Source organism: Dromiciops gliroides, chromosome 5 (genome assembly GCF_019393635.1).
Source record: "Dromiciops gliroides isolate mDroGli1 chromosome 5, mDroGli1.pri, whole genome shotgun sequence".
NCBI lineage: Eukaryota > Metazoa > Chordata > Mammalia > Microbiotheria > Microbiotheriidae > Dromiciops > Dromiciops gliroides.
This window is the reverse complement of record NC_057865.1, coordinates 233,069,766-233,089,108: the sequence shown is the minus strand read 5'-3', so window position 1 is coordinate 233,089,108 and position 19,343 is coordinate 233,069,766. Positions and strand designations below refer to the sequence as shown.

Genomic DNA, 19,343 nt, shown 5'->3' with positions numbered 1-19,343 from the left:
CCCGCCATCTCACCATCGCCTCAGCATCCTCCTAGCAGGCACCAGTGTGTTTAGTGGTTTATGTGAGAGGTTGGATGAAGCCAGAAGAGATGGGAAATGACTGCAGAAAGCAGAGCTTCAATTAATTCACACCATTTCAGCAGATATTGATTCTGTATCTATCTATTACGTTCTAAGCTCAGGGGCAGGCACTGGAGAGACAGAGACAAAAATGAAGCATCCCAGGCATTTGAGAGCCTGCTTTCTACTGGAGGGATGCAACACTTCCCCCAAATAATTAAATAGGAAGCCTATTCAAGATGGGAGCGGACACTAGCTAGCAGCTCAAGGGAAGAGGGGAGTGGAGTGTCACCTGCGCTGAGAGCTCACATCCAGGCAGAATTATATTTTTAAGCACTTAGCTTTGAAAAGAAAGCAGTGAATCACAGGGGGAAACGTGGGTTTGGTTTTGTTGCTAAGAATGTACAGAATGTTGTCTTAGGTTAAAATACATTTAGCCCCCATTCTCCCACCCCTGTTATAGCTGTAGTATTCTGTAACTGAGCACGACCGTAAATGAGTACAGGCCTTCACCCCCAGCCAAGGTGTATGTGCTCCAGGACAGCAGGTGACAGGTTAATCTGATCATGCAGGTGTTACTGGGGTTCAGATTCTGTCTCCAGACACTCCGGGTTACGATGGTGATGGGAATGATCGTAGAGGAACCCTGCTGTCCCACATACATTCCAGGGAAGGGGGGAAAGGAAATAGGCATTTATATAGTGCCTACCACGAGTGCTTTTCTTTTTTTCTTTTTTTTTGCTGGGCAATGGGGGTTAAGTGACTTGCCCAGGGTCACACAGCTAGTAAGTGTCAAGTGTCTGAGGCCGGATTTGAACTCAGGCACTCCTGAATCCAGGGCCAGTGCTTTATCCACTGCGCCACCTAGCCGCCCCTGAGTGCTTTTCTTTTAAAGATTATCCCATTTGATCCTCCCAATCATTCCATAAGGTAGGTGCTATTTTCCTCATTTTACAGACGAGGAAACTGAGGCAGAGGCTAGGTGCCTTGCCCAGCGTGATACAGATAATAAATGTCTGAGGCTAGATTGGAGCTTAGGACTTCTTGACTCCATGCCCAGTTGTCTACCCACTGCTCCACCAGCTGTCTCCCAAAGGGCAACAAAAGCATCGTTGATCAGAGAGACCAAAGAGAAACAGCAGTGAGTTCTTTCATCCAGTCCAGAATAGCACAAGAAGATGGCCAGAGGTGGGTAGGCACTTAGTTAAGGGGTTGCAACTGGGTAGACAAAAGCCAGAGCAAGCTCTGGTTCAGATGTTGAAGCCTAGGGACACTCTGAGAGGGGAAAGCAGTAACTGAGCCCTTTGGACAGTGGTGGGTCAGCCTGGCCTGTGAGAGCAGCAGCCGGAGACAATGTGTCAGCCCCTGTAGGTCATGGGAGCAGCATAGAAGCCCAGAGCCAGGCACCACATGCCTGGAAATAAGTCTAGTTCAGTGACCAGACAGCTGTGTCAAAAAAGGGAACGTGCACAGTCTCCAGCATTCATCTGGAATTCTGTCAGGACCACAGCAGGGAATGCAACCATCTCCTGACTGGGGACTGTGCAAAGAGAAGGGGGCAGGAGGGTCACCCCCATTGGGCCACCGGGAGAGGAGGGCAGCTATGACCACAGCAGCAGTGTCCAGGCTACAGAGGAGACAAGACCAAACAAGGACTACCCACCCCATCCAAGGGTATAGGAGAGAAAAGAGCCTGACCCCAAGCCAGAGTCCCAACTTAGAAACTGAGGTGTGAGAAATGAGCAAATAGAAGAAAACAACAGCTACCATCAAGAAATACTATGGGTTAAGAGACACCAAAGAGACAAACGTGGAAGAAGAAAGTCACACAAAACAAGTACAGATAGAACCTCAGAGAAAAGAATGGCTGACCCACAGGTACTTTAAGAGTAGCTAAAATAATCAAAGTAAGAGATCCTTGGGGCAGCTAGGTGGCGCAGTGGATAGAGCACTGGCCCTGGAGTCAGGAGAACCTGAGTTCAGATCCGGCCTCAGACACTTAACACTTACTAGCTGTGTGACCCTGGGCAAGTCACTTAACCCTCGTTGCCATGCCAAAAAAAGAAAGAAAGAAAGAAAGAAATCACAAAAGGAAACTGCCTGTTGGGTCTGCTTTGCTTTTTTTTTTTTTTTTAAGTGAAGCAATTGGGGTTAAGTGACTTGCCCAGGGTCACACAGCTAGTAAGTGTTAAGTGTCTGAGGCCAGATTTGAACTCAGGTTCTCCTGACTCCAGGGCCGGTGCTCTATCCACTATGCCACCTAGCTGCCCCTGCCTGTTGGGTCTAATAGGATCAGAGGGCAAAATGAGAATAGAACAAATCCTCAGGAGACCTCCTCTGAGAAACCCCATGTTGAAAATACCCAGAGATGTCATAACCAATTTGCAAAGCTTCCAGGTTAAAAAAAAATACTGCAAACATCCAGAGGGAGAGAGTTCAAATACTCAGGAGCAGCAGTACAGATTACATAAGGCTATATGCTGCAGCTGCTATAAAGGAGAGAAATCTCGGGATACCAAAACTCTTTTTTTTTTTTTTTAAAGGAAAATAGTTCTGTGATCCTTGAAAACAATAGCATAAGTAACATAAAAACCCAAGGACTGGCTGTGATTTTGTTCTTTTTTGTTGTTTTTAAAAGACAAAAGGAAATGGAGGAAGAGAGGAATGCATAAGAGAAGAAATGAGGAAGAAGGGAGAGTAGCTATTTCCCATAATTGGGATGCATGAGAGGAGTATTAAAAACATGGAGGAAAATATGAGAGGCACTGGACATCTCATGAAAGTTACTCTTGTCCAATTAGAAGAGAAGGTTGTATACATAAGAGTTTGATGTCTAAATACTCCACACAACATGGAAATGGGAAGAGGGAAGTTTAAGAAGGAGGGCAGAGTCTAGGAGGGAGTCATCTGCAAAATGAGCCAGCTTTGGAGGTGGATTGAGCAGTTAGGTGGCACTGTGGATAGAGTGCCAGAGTTGGAGTTGGGAAGTTCCTGAGTTCAAATTTGACTTCCGACTGTGTTAACCTGTCACTTAACCCTATTTGCCTCAGTTTCCTCATCTATAAAGATGAGCTGGAGAAGGAAATGACAAACAACTCCAAATGGGGTTACAAAGAGTTGCATACAACCAGTGGATGGATGGATGGATGGATGGATGGATGGATGGATGGATGGATGGATGGATGGATGGATGGATGGATGGATGGATGGATGGATGGATGGATGGGTGGGTGGGTGGGTGGGTGGGTGGGTGGATGGATGGATGGATGGATGGATGGATGGATGGATGGATGGATGGATGGATGGATGAATAAATCAAAACAAAAAAATGACTGAACAAATCAGAGGTGAATCAAAAGTGGCTTTTAGGGGGCAGCTAGATGGCACAGTGGATAAAGCACCAGCCCTGGATTCAGGAGGACCTGAGTTCAAATCTGACCTCAGACACTTGACACTTACTAGCAGTGTGACCCTGGGCAAATCACTTAACCCCCATTGCCCTACCAGGAAAAAAAAAAAACTGGAGGAAAAAAAAAGTGGCTTTTAAGAGGAGTAAGAGTAATTCACTCCTTCTATTGTAGATTCTTAGTATAGATCTCATTCCTTCCTTTTCCTTCTTTTACCTCCTTTGTAAAGACAAAGAGGGAGAGTGGGGGGTAAAAAGGACAAAAGAATGGATTCAGAGAAAACTGAGAAGACTTGTATAAGCCCCTACATATAGTGAAGTGACCAAAGCCAGGAGAAGAATTTCTATATAATGAGTGTGAAATTGTGGAAGAAAATAATTTTGTAAGACAGCCAGTGTGTGGAACAGTTTGCTTTGATTATGGTTAATTTATTTAAAAGGAAGGCTTTTGGGGGGGAAAGGAGATTAGAGCCAAGTTTGGGAGATAGTAGTAATAAGATGCAGAATTGAGAACACAGTCAAGCATGGTAGTATTCATTCTATCATGTTAAATTCCATATATACTTTTTTTTTTAGTTATGGAATCAAAGAAGCATTTTCATAACATAGGATAGTAAAAAAGATGAAAGTACATGAAACTGCAAATCAGCTATGCACAACTTGTTATTCCTTTCAAATAGACAACAAAATTATCATGTAAATTTCTCTTTTTTTTTCTTCCCTTCCCCCACCCCCTGGCCTAGAGATGGCTGCCATCAGACACAAATATATGTATGTGTGTGTGTGTACAATTATTCTATACATGATTCTGCTTTTCAGTTCTTTAAAGATATACATAGTAAGGATTTTCAGTTTCATAGAAGGTCTTCTTTTTCTTTTCTTTGTATTTGGGAATGTTCTTGTTTGTTTATTAAGTTCATAAAAAAATATTTTTTAAAAGAAACATAAGCTTCTCTGTCAGCAGAGGCTCAAATATGCTTTGATTTACTCTCCTCACTGAGGCAATAAAGTGGTTATTTTGACATTTTGGCAAAATTTCCAACAACAAAAGTTGAAATAAAATGTTTCCTCACTTAACCAGAAAATTCAAAAGACTATATTCATTCCCTGAGCATTTTGTTGAATCCAGGCCTTAGTAATTTTTAGCACTGTATCATCAAATGCATCGTAGTAAACAAACATAGTCATTATTGACATCCATCCCAGCAAGCTCAGTAAGACATAGCTCTAGGATCACACCAAAGATGCCAGGTTCTCATTTTGCAACTATTGCTCTGTTTGTTGTGATCCCAACAGTCTGCACCCCATGGTTGGGTTTTCTGATTTGAATGCAAAAATTTTAAGTCTTAAAAATATTGAAGTTAGGTAATCTTAAATCTTCCTTGGATAATCTACCAGGTTTTCATTCCTCCCTTCTCCCTTCTCTCTTTGCCCCCTCTTACTTTTCAGAAGATTCATGCAAAGGCAATTATTGTGTATTTTTTATTTTATTTTTAGGAAATTGTTTATGTCGGATCTTGTACAATTTGTTGGACTTATTCACTAACTAGTAAGCAGACACAACATAGATTTCTTTGGATTCAGAACTTCTTCAGCCAAAGAGCTTAACACCAAGAGTCATAGAATGTCAGAGGAAGCCTTAGAAATCATTTAGCCCAACCTCCCTCCCTATGTATGATCGGGCCTTCACAGTTTGCCTCCTGGCACAATTACCTCCTAGCACAATTTTTGAAAAATACCTAAAACTCACTTTTATTGTAGCCTAGACATTCCTTGCTCCAAAATCTGGGTTTCAGTCATGTCCAACTCTTTAGGTTCTCTTGGTAGAGACTGGAGTGGTTTGCCATTTCCTTCTCTGGCTCTTTTTACAGATGAGAAAACTGAGGCAAAGGAGATTCAGTCACTTGCCCAGGGTCACAGAGCTAGTAAGTGTCTAAGGCTGGATTTGAACTCGGGTCTTTCCTGACTCCAGGCATGGTATTCTTTCTACTTAAGTGCCACCTAATTGTACCAACCTGGGTGTAGCTCCCATAATTCACAATTCTTTGGTGGGAAGGCATGGATGGATGGATGGATAAAAGTGTTTACTTTATGCAAAACACTATGCTAAGCACTTGCAATACAAACAGAAAAACAGTGACTGTCCCTGCTCTCTAGTTGTTCCCATCCTCATGAGTGAGACCACACATATAGAAGGTTTCAGCCACAACTCAAATGGAGAGACCCCTGGTCCTTAGGAAGGTGTAGCAATGCCAGTGGCAATGCATCTTATTTAATGTCATTTCCATTGATTAAATCCTTTGTATTTATGCTGCTAAATTGTTTGACCCTGCCAATGTCTCTGATAGCAAGTGCTGTTTTTCTGAGTCTTCGGATAGCTGAGAGAAGATGGGAGTGGGGGTGGGGGTCGCGGTGGGAGGAGGTCTATTGCAGCAGCAGTTGTTGATGTGAGAATTAGGACCTTGGGCAAAATGGGTAAATAGCAGCCACAGAGATGAGGAATCAAAAGATGAACATCTGAAAATAGCAGAGGGAAAAAAAAGGTGCAAGGTTATGGTCGATAGCAAAGGAGGTGGAAAGATTGACAGGAAGAAGTGGAACAATTCAGTTTCTGCTCTTAGCAGCTCTATTATAGATGTGATTGGAGTTGGGGGTTTTAGTTTTGGTTTTCTTTGGGGGAGGCTAAGAGGAAGGGTTGTCTGTGTCTGAGTGCTCTGGATAACCTGTGCTTCTCCACTTCCTAGGCACGGGTGATGGCAACTATTGGTGTAACCAGAGGACTTGGAGACCATGACCTGAAGGTGCATGACTCCAACATCTACATCAAACCGTTCCTGTCTTCAGCTCCTGAGGTACAAGAGGACTTGGGGGAGGAAGGGTTCCCTGTGTGCTTGTGGGTGCGTCTTTAAAAAGAAAAATTCAACTAGATGTCCAGTAAAAAAAAAAAAAAGGTGCACATTCCTCATTTCTTCTATTACTGGGCCATCCCCAGTCGTCCTGATGTATCTCTTGCCACTGGACCCAGATGGCCCTGGAGGAGAGAGTAAGGCTGGTGACCTTGCATAGCCCTCCTTCCCTTAAATCCATTTCATTGCAAGTCATGACATCACCTCCCAATGTCATGGTCCTCTTTGAGAATGAAGGACAGGCAACAAGAATTTGCCCATTTCAATAGACATTCATCAAGCTCCTGCCCTGTGCAAAGTGAGAGCCAGAAGAACCTAGTGGGATAGAGCAATGGACCCTTTCATCACATACCCCCCAGCCAAAAAGTCTGAAGTCCCCCCAGTAGATTTATGTGTGGACATATATTTATATATGTCCTTATAAATTGTATACACATCGAGTCTGCTTCAGTAGTTGGTTTTAATGACTAGCAGAGCTGGAAAAGATACATAACAAAGATTTGTCCAGTTTGAAAAAGTCTATCATGAGCTGTTCTTCCTTACTTTCGGTATTCATCTTTCAATCCTATCCACCAATTATGCAAAGGTTTTTGTTGAAATTCAGCTAGAAAATTCCCATCTTCCTAGAAATAGAGGGAATTAATGCAGAGATGTTACACCAAAAGTCATTCCCCAGGGGAGAGGTGATCTAAGTATGTGAAGAGTTTGCAGGAGATAAATTGTAAAGTGGTATATAAATGATTACTCCAGATCCTAAGATAATGAGAAATGCACATCTAAACAACTATGAGGTTTCGCTTCATGCCCAGTTAATTGGAAAAGATGGGAATAATCAATGTCTGAGGCATTCTGGAAAGGAAGACACACTGATACCCTGTTGGTGGAACTGTGGATTGATCCAACTGTTGTGTGGAGAGGTAGGGGTGGGGGAGGAGGAGGAATTGCAAATCTGCTAAGATAGTGACTGAAATCTCCATATCCTTCAGTCTAGAGATCCCACTGTCTGTCATGGACCCCACGGAGGTCCAAGAGGCCCCAATATATATCAAAATATCTATAGCAACACTTTTCTTGGTAGCAAAAAGCTAGATGCAAAATTAACCCCCAGTAATTAGGGAGTGAGTGTCTAAACAAATTGTGGTGCATGAATGTAATTACTGTACCATAAAAAACAATGAAGGTGAAGCTAATGGAATTCGAGGGAAGACACATAAACTGATGCAAAGTGAAGTAAGCAGAACCACGGAAACAATATACACAATGACTGTCTACAACAATGTCAGTGGAAACAAAAAAAAAAAATGGAAATAGTAGATGCTATTGAAGATGGGTCTCCTCCCCATCTCCACAGAGGTAGATGGGGATGATCAATGAGCTGGAACACTCAATATCCTTTCAGATTTGATCAGTAAATTTTGATTAATTCTGCTAAACTTTTTTCTTCTTTCTTTTTATTCTTTGTTACTAGGGCTAGCTCTCTGGGAAGGAGCAGGCAGGAAAATATGTTGGGGGGGAGAAAGTCAATAGGAAAACAAGAAGTATCAATAAAAAATTGTAAGACATGTCACCCTTACTTTGAAGGAAGGGAGAGAATAAGCTTTTGTGCAGTGTCTGCTGTCTTCCAGACACTGTGCTAAGTGCTTTTTACAAATATTATCTCATTTGATCCTCACAGCCACCCTGGGCATTATTATGATCCCTGTTGAGGAAACTGAAGCAGGCAAAGGTTAAGGGTCACATAGCTAGTTAAGTTTCTGAAATCACATTTCAACTCAGGTTTTCTTACTCCAGGCTCAGTGCTCTATCCCTCGCATTTCCAACTCCCTAAATTAAGGGACAAATTAAGCATATTATCTTTTTTCTTCTTATTTTTATCTTATCTTTTCTTTTCTTTATATTTTCTTATATTTATCTTTTCTTAAATATCTGCTAGGTAGCATATGATTCACAGAAAGTGTCAGCAAATTTGGAAAGTATTCCTTTTTTAAAAGAAAAATGTATATCTTTAAATTCCCCATCTTTTTCTTAAGGTCTTTGCTGGGAGTTAAGGAGTGATTCTGTGTGGGTAGAATGTTGTCTTGGTAATCTTTTGAGGCTAATGGTTTTTGCAGGTCTTTTGTTTGTTTTAGTAGCTCTTTTCAGATAAAGACTCTGCAGTCGTACTCCTAGCTGAGACAGTACAATGGATGGAGTGCTAGAACTAGAGTCAGGATGTTCAGGAGTTCAAATCTGGACTTGGACACTTGTTAGCTGTGTGACCCTGGACAAGTCACCTGAGGTCATCCCCATCCTTCTAGCCTCAGTTTCTTCAAAAATTGGTATAATACCGGGGCAGCTAGGTGGCACATTGGAAAAAGCACAGGCCTTGGATTCAGGAGGACCAGAGTTCAAATCCAGCCTCAGACACTTGACACTTACTAGCTGTGTGACCCTGGGCAAGTCCCTTAACCCTCATTGCCCCGCAAAAAAAGAAAAAATGGGTATATTACCTCAGGGTTATTTTGCAGATTAAATGAGATATTTGTAAAGTGTTTAGTACAGTGCCTAGCATATAGTAGGTGTTTAATAAATGATTATTTCCTTCTTCCCATGGTAAAATATCATTTTCTCCAAATTTTATTCTAAAAGGCCTTGGCTCTATTCTGCAAATGTACTGTATATCTCTTCTCATAAGTATATACAGAACAGATAAAATAAATAAATATGAGTTAATCTGGGAGGAAGGTCATTAAGAGCTAGGGAGATCATGGAAGACTTTGAGCTGAGTTGTGAAGGAGAAAACAAGGGAGTTTAAGAGGCAGAAGTGATGTGGGTTGGAGAACATTCCAGCATGGAAAACAGCCAGGTAAGAAGTGGAATGGAGTGACTGAGCAAGAAGGCCTATGGGAGGAGCAGGGGTTGACAGAATCAGACCTGGGCTTCAGGATGAATCACTTTGGCAGCTGGGTGGAAGGAGCAGGATTCAGGCAGGGGAGGCCAATTAGAAGGCTGTTGGAGGGGCAGCTAGATGGCACAGTGGATAGAGCACCAGCCCTGGATTCAGGAGTACCTGAGTTCAAATCCGGCCTCAGACACTTTGCACTTACTAGCTGTGTGACCCTGGACAAGTCACTTAACCCCAATTGCCTCACCCAAAAAAAAAAAAAAAAAAAGAAGGCTATTGGAGCAATACTCTAGTTGAGAGGAGGATGAGGACTTGTATGCAAGAGCTGGGGTACAAAAAAGGGATAGGTGGGAGAGATGCTGTACGGGTAAAAATAAGTGGGCTTGGCAACGGACCAGGTGTGTGAGGGTGAGTGAGTGTGTGGAGTTGGGGGTGACAGCAACGTCTGTGAACCTGGGCTGCTAGAAGGATGGGGATGACCTCAGAAACCAAAGAAAGAAAAGTTTGTGTGGAGGAAAGGATAATGAGACAGGCAGCAAAGATGAAAAGGCCATTCATGCTTGTCTTTCCCACCAAAAACAAAAGGAGGGTGTTACATAAGGCTTTCCCTGACAGCCAAGAGATACACTGGCTGCAACCTTGAGGTGACAGGAGACGAAGTTCAGGTAGCCCAAGAATGTGAAAGGTTTCCCCATGGCTAGGCCATTGTTAGATAGTACAGACAGAGTACTGAGCTTGAATTCAAATTCAGCCTCAAATACTCACTAGCTATGGAACTTGGGAAAGTCATGTAATCTCTACTTGCCTCAGTTTCCTTATCTGTAAATGGACATAATAATAGCACCCACCCCTCAGGGTTGCTGTGAGGATTAAATGAGATGATTTCTGTAAAGCACTTAGCACTGTACCTAGAACACAGTAGACCCTATATAAATGCTGCTGCTGCTGGTAGTGGTAGCTTAGTGGTAGTTATAACTACTTCAGTGCGGATGCTTAGGGCAGAATGGAGCAGTGTTGGGCAAGAGTTACTGTAGGGTCTGATGGGGCTGTGCTAATCAATGAAGGGCTTGTCTGTATCCCAGGGAAAGTGAGATACGATCCATCTTCCCACCTTCTGATCTGTTAGTCACACACCTGCACCCGAGACCCATGTCACCCACTTTGAGAGAACAGTGGGATAGCAGTCAAAAAGACCTGGGTCCAAGTCATACCTTGTACGTATATTAGCTGTGTGACCATGGGTGAGTTATTTAACCTCTGAGTTACTGGCAAGTTGACAAGTTGTTTTAGTGATGGAAATTTCCACCACAAGAAGCTCCCCATACTCATCCAATCACATGTCTAGATAATCCCCCAAGCAAAATAAAACTGTGCACAGAACACAGTGCTAGGCACTGGGGTAGATGCAAAGATTGAAGAAACATCCAAACCTTACCTTCACGGAGCTCAGAGAGGGAGATAGGACACAAAGAGACAATTCTAATGCAGGCTAATATATGATAGATCAGTAAAAGAGGCACAAAGTGTGTATAGTAAGGTCTGGGGGTGAAAGTCAGGTCCTCATCTCCCGTTAGAAATTCATTCATGGGGCAGCTAGGTAGCGCCGTGGATAGAGCACCAGCCCTGGAGTCAGGAGGACCTGAGTTCAAATCCAGCCTCAGACACTTAACACTTACTAGCTGTGTGACCCTGGGCAAGTCACTTAACCCCAACTGCCTCACTATTAAAAAAAAAAGGGGGGAAATTCATTCATATTCTCATTCTCTCTCTCTCTCCCCCCCCTCCCTCCATCTCCCTTCCCCCCCAAGGTTTTTGACTGAGTTTTCTTCCTCCTGAGATCTTCAGCAATTTTAAGTCTCCCCCCACCTCTCCTCCCTGTGCCCTGAGATCCACTCATCAGTTCTCTTGGTACTGCTGTGTGGTGTCTGCCAGCATAGTGTCTTGGCCCTGCCCTCACCCCCACTATTCTGTGAAGACAAGCAACAGGGCGCAGCTCTGTCCTTCGGCCCCCACCTCAGGCCCCTGCCCGTTTCCTTTCTTCCTTCGTTCTCTGACCCAGGTGCTGCTGGCTCAGTCAGGGCAGGCTTCCCTTTCCTGTGCCCCCATGTCCTCCTCACAAGGTGGGAAGGGCTCTCCGAGCACAGGGTCCAGTTTTGCCACCCTGACAGATTGTGGGAGGCCAGAGAAGGAGGGGACACCGAGTGAGTGTGTCCTCCCCAATTAGGGATTAGCCTTCTCTGATGCGAGTTCATTCATCCAGTTGTTAATTTCCTTAGGGTTCTCACTGTCTTAGCCTGTGGAGATGGCTGTGATGGTTTTACCTGTTGCACAGGTTTCAGAGGTCAGAAGAAAATGTCTAGTCGTCCATCTATTTGGTCACGTGGCCTGTAAGTTGGAAAAGGTCATTGCTAAAGGATGAAGGCCCGCTTCTTAGAGGAGGTGACATTTGAGCTCAGCTCAAAATGACAGCCAGTAGTATTTTAAAAGAATGGGCATTCAAATCATAGTAAATGGAGTGAACAAAGGCATGGGCTGGTTATTGTATTGTTGTTGAGTCGTTCAATCATGTCTGACACATAATGACCCCATGGGTCATACTGTCCATGGAATTTTCTTGGCAAGGATACTGATTTGCCATTTCCTTCTTCGGTGAATTAAGGCAAACAGAGGTTAATGACTTGCTCAGGGTCACATAGCTAGTGAGTATCTGAGGCCATATTCGAATTCAGGTCTTCCTGACTCCAAGCCCAGTGCTCTATCCACTGTGCCATCTGGCTGCACCAAGGGACTGATAAAGTAAGGTAATGATTCCATTTTGAGGAAAGATAACAGTGTCGGAGAATACTGGAAGTGTCTGATAGCAGATGTTTTTTGCATGTCAAGCTAAGGAATTTAAACTTTGGGTTTTGAGCAAAGGCGAGACATGATATAATCCACACATAAAGATAATCTGGGGGCAGCTAGGTGGCGCAGTGGATAGAGCACTGGCCCTGGAGTCAGGAGGACCTGAGTTCAAATCCAGCCTCAGACACTTAACACTTACTAGCTGTGTGACCCTGGGCAAGTCACTTAACCCCAACTGCCTCACCAAAAAAAAAAAATCCAAAACAAAAATAAAGTAATAAACATTAAAAAAATAATAATAATCTGGTAGCAAAGGTGAAAGGTAGATTGGCAAAGAGTCTAGAGGAAAGGCTACAAGTTAGTTGGGTATCCCCAACGATAGGAAAAGACCCCCATTTCTCCGAGGCCATCCTAGGCAAATCTATCCATTGCCAAGAGATGGTTTGCATCGAAAATGGCCTAAAGCACTTGAACTTCCCTATGGCTGTGTCATCCCCATAGTTACATGGATGGAAATTGCTACTGAAGAGAACCTGTGTATGTAGAGAAGACTTAGCTGCCCAAGGCATGCGGTTTGCCTGTAATCACCAAGTAATCCAAACCTGAACTACCTTAGGGAAAATAGTCACTGTTCATTCGAGTAATTTGGAAACTCTCCCAAAGGCCCAGCATGTTTCAGCACTTTGCACACTTGCTAACGAAAGACACTTTGACTATTTAGGTGGCGGAGCCAAAGAAGTGACATCCAGACCCATGAGTTACTATGGCGCTTAATCCCGTCACCCTCTGCAGGCGGAGCAAGGGAATAAATCATAGGGCCCTTAACGCTTGAGAACTTGAGGTCACAATTGTTCCTTATGATTTTATTTCCTCTCATGAAAGGAATTGAGATGTCATTTATTCCCATTAGATATGCCAGTTCTATTACAGATGCTGTTTCCAACCAATCAAAAAAAGGGATGGAGATATAGATATGGATATATATGTATATATATATAAAGAGAGAGGTGCATACATACATACACATACATACATGAATGCAATGTGTGTAGACGTGTGCACATATATACATGCACCCATGTATGTGCGTGTGTGTATGTGTGTGTGTGTGTGTGTATATATATATATATATATATATATCAAGCACTGTCCTAGGCACAGATGATACAAGACAAAAATGGAAGAGTTCCTTCTCTCAAAGAACTTCTTTTGTTTTGGGAAACGATAGGAAAACATGGACACTTATCAGCGAGAGGAGGAGGGAATTTGATCTCCCTTCCCCAACAGCTCAGTTGATGTATTCAAGGCGTGTGGATGTGGGAGGTGAGGTTACCCCTTTACAAAGTATAGACACCTCTCTCTGATTGAGTCAAAAGGGAAAAATCGAGATTGGCAGTGCTGAAAAATCGACCAAGCCCCCAGGAACCTTAAATAATGAAGCTCTGGCGACAACTAGGAGTCGGAGTCAGTGGAGACAGGAGCCTGAGGTCTGGAGAGACCCCAGCTCTTCCTCTCTTCTCCCCACCCTTCATCCATAGCCTCAAGCAGCTGAACCATTTGCCCAAAAGGAGACAACTCATCCAACAGCTGGAGAGTCAGTTCAGGGGAGTTTGAGGTTCAGTCAAGGGAGCAGAGACATGTACTGCAGACAGATGTGTGAATAAACAGAGGCAATTTGAGGCTGAAAGCAGCTTCAACACAGCTAGCATAGAAATGTTTTACGTGATTTCACATGTAAAATTGATATATTGCTTACCTTTTCAAAGGGGGGGGGCAGAGGCAAGAGAGAGGAAGGGAATTATGAACTCAATTTTTTTAATGAATGTTAAAAATTTTACATGTAATTGGGAAATATTTAATGAAGTAAAAATGTTTTTAAAATATTAAATATAAATAAATAAATGGAAGCCTCTTTGAGAGGTAGTGCCTTTGGCAGCTGAGAAGTAAACTGGCTTAGATAGGGATAACCTTGGCAACGAAGGAGCTTTAGAAAGGATATCCCAGAGAGAGAAAGCACCATGGTGACACACTGGGCAGAATGCTAGTTTGGGAATCAGGAAGACCTGAGTTCAAATCCAGCTTCAAAATACTAGTTCCATGATCCTGGGCAAATCACTTAATTTCTCTCTCTCTCTCTCTGCTTTACTTTCCTCAACTGTAAAATGGGAATCATAATGAATCATCTGCCTTACAGGGTTGTAAGGATCAAATGAGATATACCTGTCAAGTGCTTAGCACAGTGCCTGGCACATAGTAGGCATTTAATAAATATACATTCCCTTCCCTTCCCTACAGTACCACAGCAATGGGTAGGTAGCCTTGGCCACCACATTTGTTCTCCCTGTGCGTAGCCCACTACCCTTGTAAGTTTGTGCCCACTCTTCTCATGGCCACTATGTATTTCTGGGAGAGTGTTTTCCACTTTAGGATTTCACATTAGATTGTGAGCTCCTTGAAGGCAGGAACTGTCTTGTCATTCCTTGTATCCCCAGCACTTAGTGCAATGCTTGGTGTATATAGTAGGTGCCTAATAAACGCTCTTTGGTTGATTAAGAGAAAATTGCTTTGTAGTTACAGTTTTTAGTTTGCCATTTTTAGCAAATCCTTTGCTGAGAGTTAATGGTGTCTTCTGGCTGACTGTTAATGGAAGCCACAGTGGGGAGGGGGTCACATTGCTGTGATCTACAGTAGTGAGGAAAACAGTACCCTAAAATCCAAGTTAGCAGCCACCCTCTAGGGGCCTAACCTCAGGGGAGTAACCATGGGGAGAGTTTTCAATGCAGGGACATTATCCAGGTTATATTTGGATCCCCTCCTCATTTCCAGGAATCCCCCAGAGAGATTCTCTAGGATTCTTCCTTGGATGGATTTGCCGGGATCTACTAGAGAAAGATGAACATTTTTTTTCCAGTATATTTCCTTTACAGGTCAAGCCAATTTCTTGGAGAATACTTCTACAGGATTGGTATCTACTTGGTCCATTAGGCTGGTAGCTAATAGGAGCAGTATCGATTTTGCCTCTTTAAGGGGAAGCACTAGCAGCTGGTGAGCCCAGAAAAGCCCATCATAGAGGAGGAGACAGCATTCCAGGCATAGGGGAGGGCCTGTGTAGAGGCCCAGCAATGGGAGATGGAATGTGTCCTCATCGGTCAAAAAAAAAAGGTTTATTTAGCACCTTTTATTTAGGGAGATGAAAACAAAAGTGAGACGCTTCCTGATCTCAAGGACTTTACATTTTACTGTGACAATATAATATATTCACGGAGATACCTAGGGTGGGTTCATGAGAAATTCAGTGATTTACTTTTCAAAGTATGCCCCCTCAAAAAAAAAAATCTTCCCTCAAAATCATGTGTGACCTAGGCCAGAGCAATTCTATTTTAGATGTTAATGCTTCTATGAAAACAGTAATCAAAATGGGTCTTGAAAGATGACTCCATATGGTGGGGGGAATAAGGAAGGGGAATGAGAAATGGGAAGTTAGAAGGTCCAGACCACCTCACCGGGTATGAATAGCCAAGGGCGTGTGTCATGTTATAAAGAAACTGAAGAGATCTTGGAAAAACCATGGAATCAGAAGAAAATAAGAGTGTTTTTAGAAGAGAGATGAGGCTCAGTGACTACAGAAACACGGGCACGTGATTAAAGAGACTGCTGAGGAGAAGGGTTAATTAACCCTCTGCAGCAATCAGGAATCTAGGCCCCAGCTTTGAACAAAGGAGGAAGAAGGGGAAGAAATAAGGGCGAGCAAGGAAATCAGCGAAGGAAAGGATTACAGAAACCTGATCTATGTTGGAAACTGCCAAGTTGAATTGAATAACAAGAGACAGTATAAGAGTAAATTGCCCCATGTGTAGTTTGCATTCAGAGATTACCTGCAATTGTAAAGAGCTAGATGCTCAAGAATTCCTCATTCCTTTTCATTAAGACGAGCTTAGGGGGCAGCTAGATGGGGCAGAGGATAGAGCACTGGCCCTGGAGTCAGGAGGACTTGAGTTCAAATCCGATCTCAGAAACTTGACACTTACTAGCTCTGTGACCCTGGGCAAGTCACTTAACCCCAATTGCCTCACCAAAAAAAGACCTTAGGTTGAGAGCTAGAAGGGACCACAGAGATTATCAAGTCCAACGCCTTTAATTTTAGAAATGGGAAAACTGAGACCCAGAGAGTTTGTGACTTGTCTTTGGCTCCACCACTATTAAGTAGCAGAATCCTAGTGTTCTCAACACTATTTCATAAGTTCACGATGTGTGTGTCTGTGTTTGTGTGTGTGTTGGCGATGGAGGTAGAAATGGTGAGTACCAAGGAAAGGCCACATTTCCCTGGATAATGGCAACATAAAGTTCACCAAGAATATTCTGTTAGGGCCCACCCTGAGCTGGATTCTGTCACCCATGAATCTCAGAGTTCCAATTTTATTCTTCTAAAAAGCCGTAATGAAAATTAGCTGTCCCTTCACTCTCCCTCATGACTTTTCTAACTTGCTCTTTTCTCCCATTTCCTGGAAATATTCTCCCCACCATGCTGTCTTCCCTTTGCCAAGCCTAGATCTTTATTGCACATTTGAATTTTAAGTTTTAAATGCAGCACAGTCAGGGTCGTCTGAACGGCTGGGGGAAAAATGTGCCTGGGTTCTAAGAAAAAAGGCTCAAACAATCTTCTTGGAAAATCAGAGCTGTTCCCATTCATCATCATAGCTCTTAATTCATTTTGATGAGTTAAAAGTAAATGAACCAAAAGCATATGGATCAGATTTACCTTTTAAAAAAAAATGCGGAGGGTTTTAAGAATTAGAAAGAGGTTTCTGGCCAAACACATTTTCGGTTTCACTGAACACGAAACGCTGGAAAAAGAGCTCGTTTGCCAACCCCCAAGTACAGCCAGATTTGTCTATCCCTGTACAACCCACAAAGTTCTGAGGCCATGGTTTCCTGACTCGTTTTGAAATTCCTTCAGAGGCATCCAGCAGTGCCTTAGTCTCTTTAGTTTGCTGGAAGAATTGTAGCAAACATTCTGAAACATTCTGTCCCTTTTTCATCCCTGTCTAGCTTAAAGCAGTCTCTCCTTTCTGTTTTGTGGGGAAGTGGGCCGGGGGGAGGGAGACATTTCTCTCAAAAGACAGTGTCTCAACTTGTGTGATCTGATACAAAGTGAAGTGAGCAGAAACAGGAGAACAATTTGTACTGTAACAATGACATTATAAAAGAAAACATCTTTCAAAAACAGGAAATCTGATCAATGCAATGACCGATAATGACTCCGGAGAACTAAAGAGGATTATGGACCACCCTTTTGGACATGCTAGATGTGTGGATTCGTTTTCCTTGACTCTGCTTATTTGTTGTTGTTGAGTCGTTTTCAGTCATGTCTGACTCCTCATGGTCCCATTTGAGGTTTTCTTGGCAAAGATACTGGAGTGGTTTGCCATTTCCTTCTCCAGGAGGCAAACAGGGTTAAGTGACTTGCCCAGGTCACACAGTTGGTGTCTGGGATCAGATTTGAATTTGGGGCAGATGTCTTCCTGACTCCAGGCCCAGCACTCTGTTCACCAAGCCACCTACTTATTTGTTACAAGGATTATGTTTTCCATTATCATATGTAGAAAGGTGAAGGAAACACAAACAGGATTGCTTTGAAAGTAACATGTTGAATTTATTACTTTTTTCCTTAGATAATCTGTGCATAATTGTTTCACACCTTATGTTTTTCTCTTCTAGTTTACCTGTGAAAATATTCTTTTTTATTTTAGTGTTCATTAAATTTAGAACTTTTGAAATTCAGAAAAAAAGGCCAGAGTCCCTGGGATGAGACTTTTTCCTAATCCCATTTTCTTTAACAATATTGTCTTCTCTTTATCAGAGTCTAGCTTGTGAGTGATTCAGGCATATTCTGAAACCTAACCCCTGTAGGACATGATTTGGAGTTTGAAACTGTGTTAACTTGGCACAGGTTTTGATTCAGAAGTTACTTATTTGGCACCTCCTGTATGCTGCTGTTCATCCTTGGTTCTCGAAAGGGACTCATGACATCACGAGCGATGTCTTGACTTCGGCACAAATTAGATTTCAGTGAGTCAGAGCTAAGGCAAGTCCTCAGCCTCACTCTCCTGAGTTCTTGTTCTTTGGTACTGAAAAAGATACAAAGCTTAGATAACGCAAGGTCCATGCCTTAACATGAATTTTACAGTCCTTATGGGGACAGGGGAGATCCAATATATTCAAATTAAAGGGGAACCAAATGCTATTTGACATGCAGGAGAGGACAGGTCATCGTCACCATCATCATCGAAACATTTAGATAGCACTGGCCCTGTGCCAAGAAGTGTGCTCAGTGCTTTACAGATTATTCAAGTTGATCCTCAAAACAGCCCTGGGAAGTAGGTGCTATTATTATCCCTGTTTAATAGGTGAGGAAACTGAGGCAAACAGAAGAAACTTACTCATGGTCACACAGCTAATAAGTGACTGAGGCCAAATTTGAACTCGGGTCTTCTTGATTCCACACTTAACTAACCTACAGAATTTCAGCTGAGTGTTTTGTTTTTGTTTTTGTTTTTCAGGGCAATGAGGGTTAAGTGACTTGCCCAGGGTCACACAGCTAGTAAGTGTCAAGTGTTTGAGGCCACATTTGAACTCAGGCACTCCTGAATCCAGGGCCAGTGCTTTACCACTGCGTCATCTAGCTGCCCCCTTCAACTGAGTTTTAAAGAGTCTCGTGAAGTTAGCAAGTGATGTGTCGGGGGAATGTTATGGAGGAGGAGGTCCTTTTAGACATAGGAAACAATAATATAGCATAAGGCCCATCATATTACTTCCCCTGCTCAAGAGAATAGAATAGCTCCCTTTGTCCTCCAGGATGTAATTCACAGTCCTCCACTTGATATTTAAAGCCCTTTCCAGATATTTCACATTACTCCTCTTCAGGCAGATTGCTCCAACCTAACTGGATGACTCAGTACTTCCTAAATTCCAAATTGTGGGTCTGGGGATCCCCTTTCTCTGACTTAATCCTTCCCTTGCCCCCCTTTGTTATTTAAAGCATCTGCCTTCCTGGCCATCTCATCTTCTCCAAGAGGATAGAAAGAGCTTTGGGGGCAGCTAGGTGGCACTGCAGTGGATAGAACAATGGCCCTGGAGTCGAGAGGACCTGAGTTCAAATTTCATCTCAGACACTTACTAGCTGTGTGACCCTGGGCAAATCACTTAATCCCAATTGCCTTTAAACATCAGGGGCCATCTCCAC

General features: G+C 42.9%; 1 protein-coding gene across 1 annotated transcript in view; it reads left to right on the top strand.

Annotated features, from left to right (window-relative positions):
* Window positions 1-19,343, top strand: part of PPM1H (protein phosphatase, Mg2+/Mn2+ dependent 1H) — a 326,647-nt gene that overhangs the window by 268,195 nt on the left and 39,109 nt on the right. Inside the window, 1 exon segment of the mRNA XM_043966035.1 lies at window positions 6,211-6,318. Within this exon segment, the coding sequence (XP_043821970.1) occupies window positions 6,211-6,318 (108 nt within the window).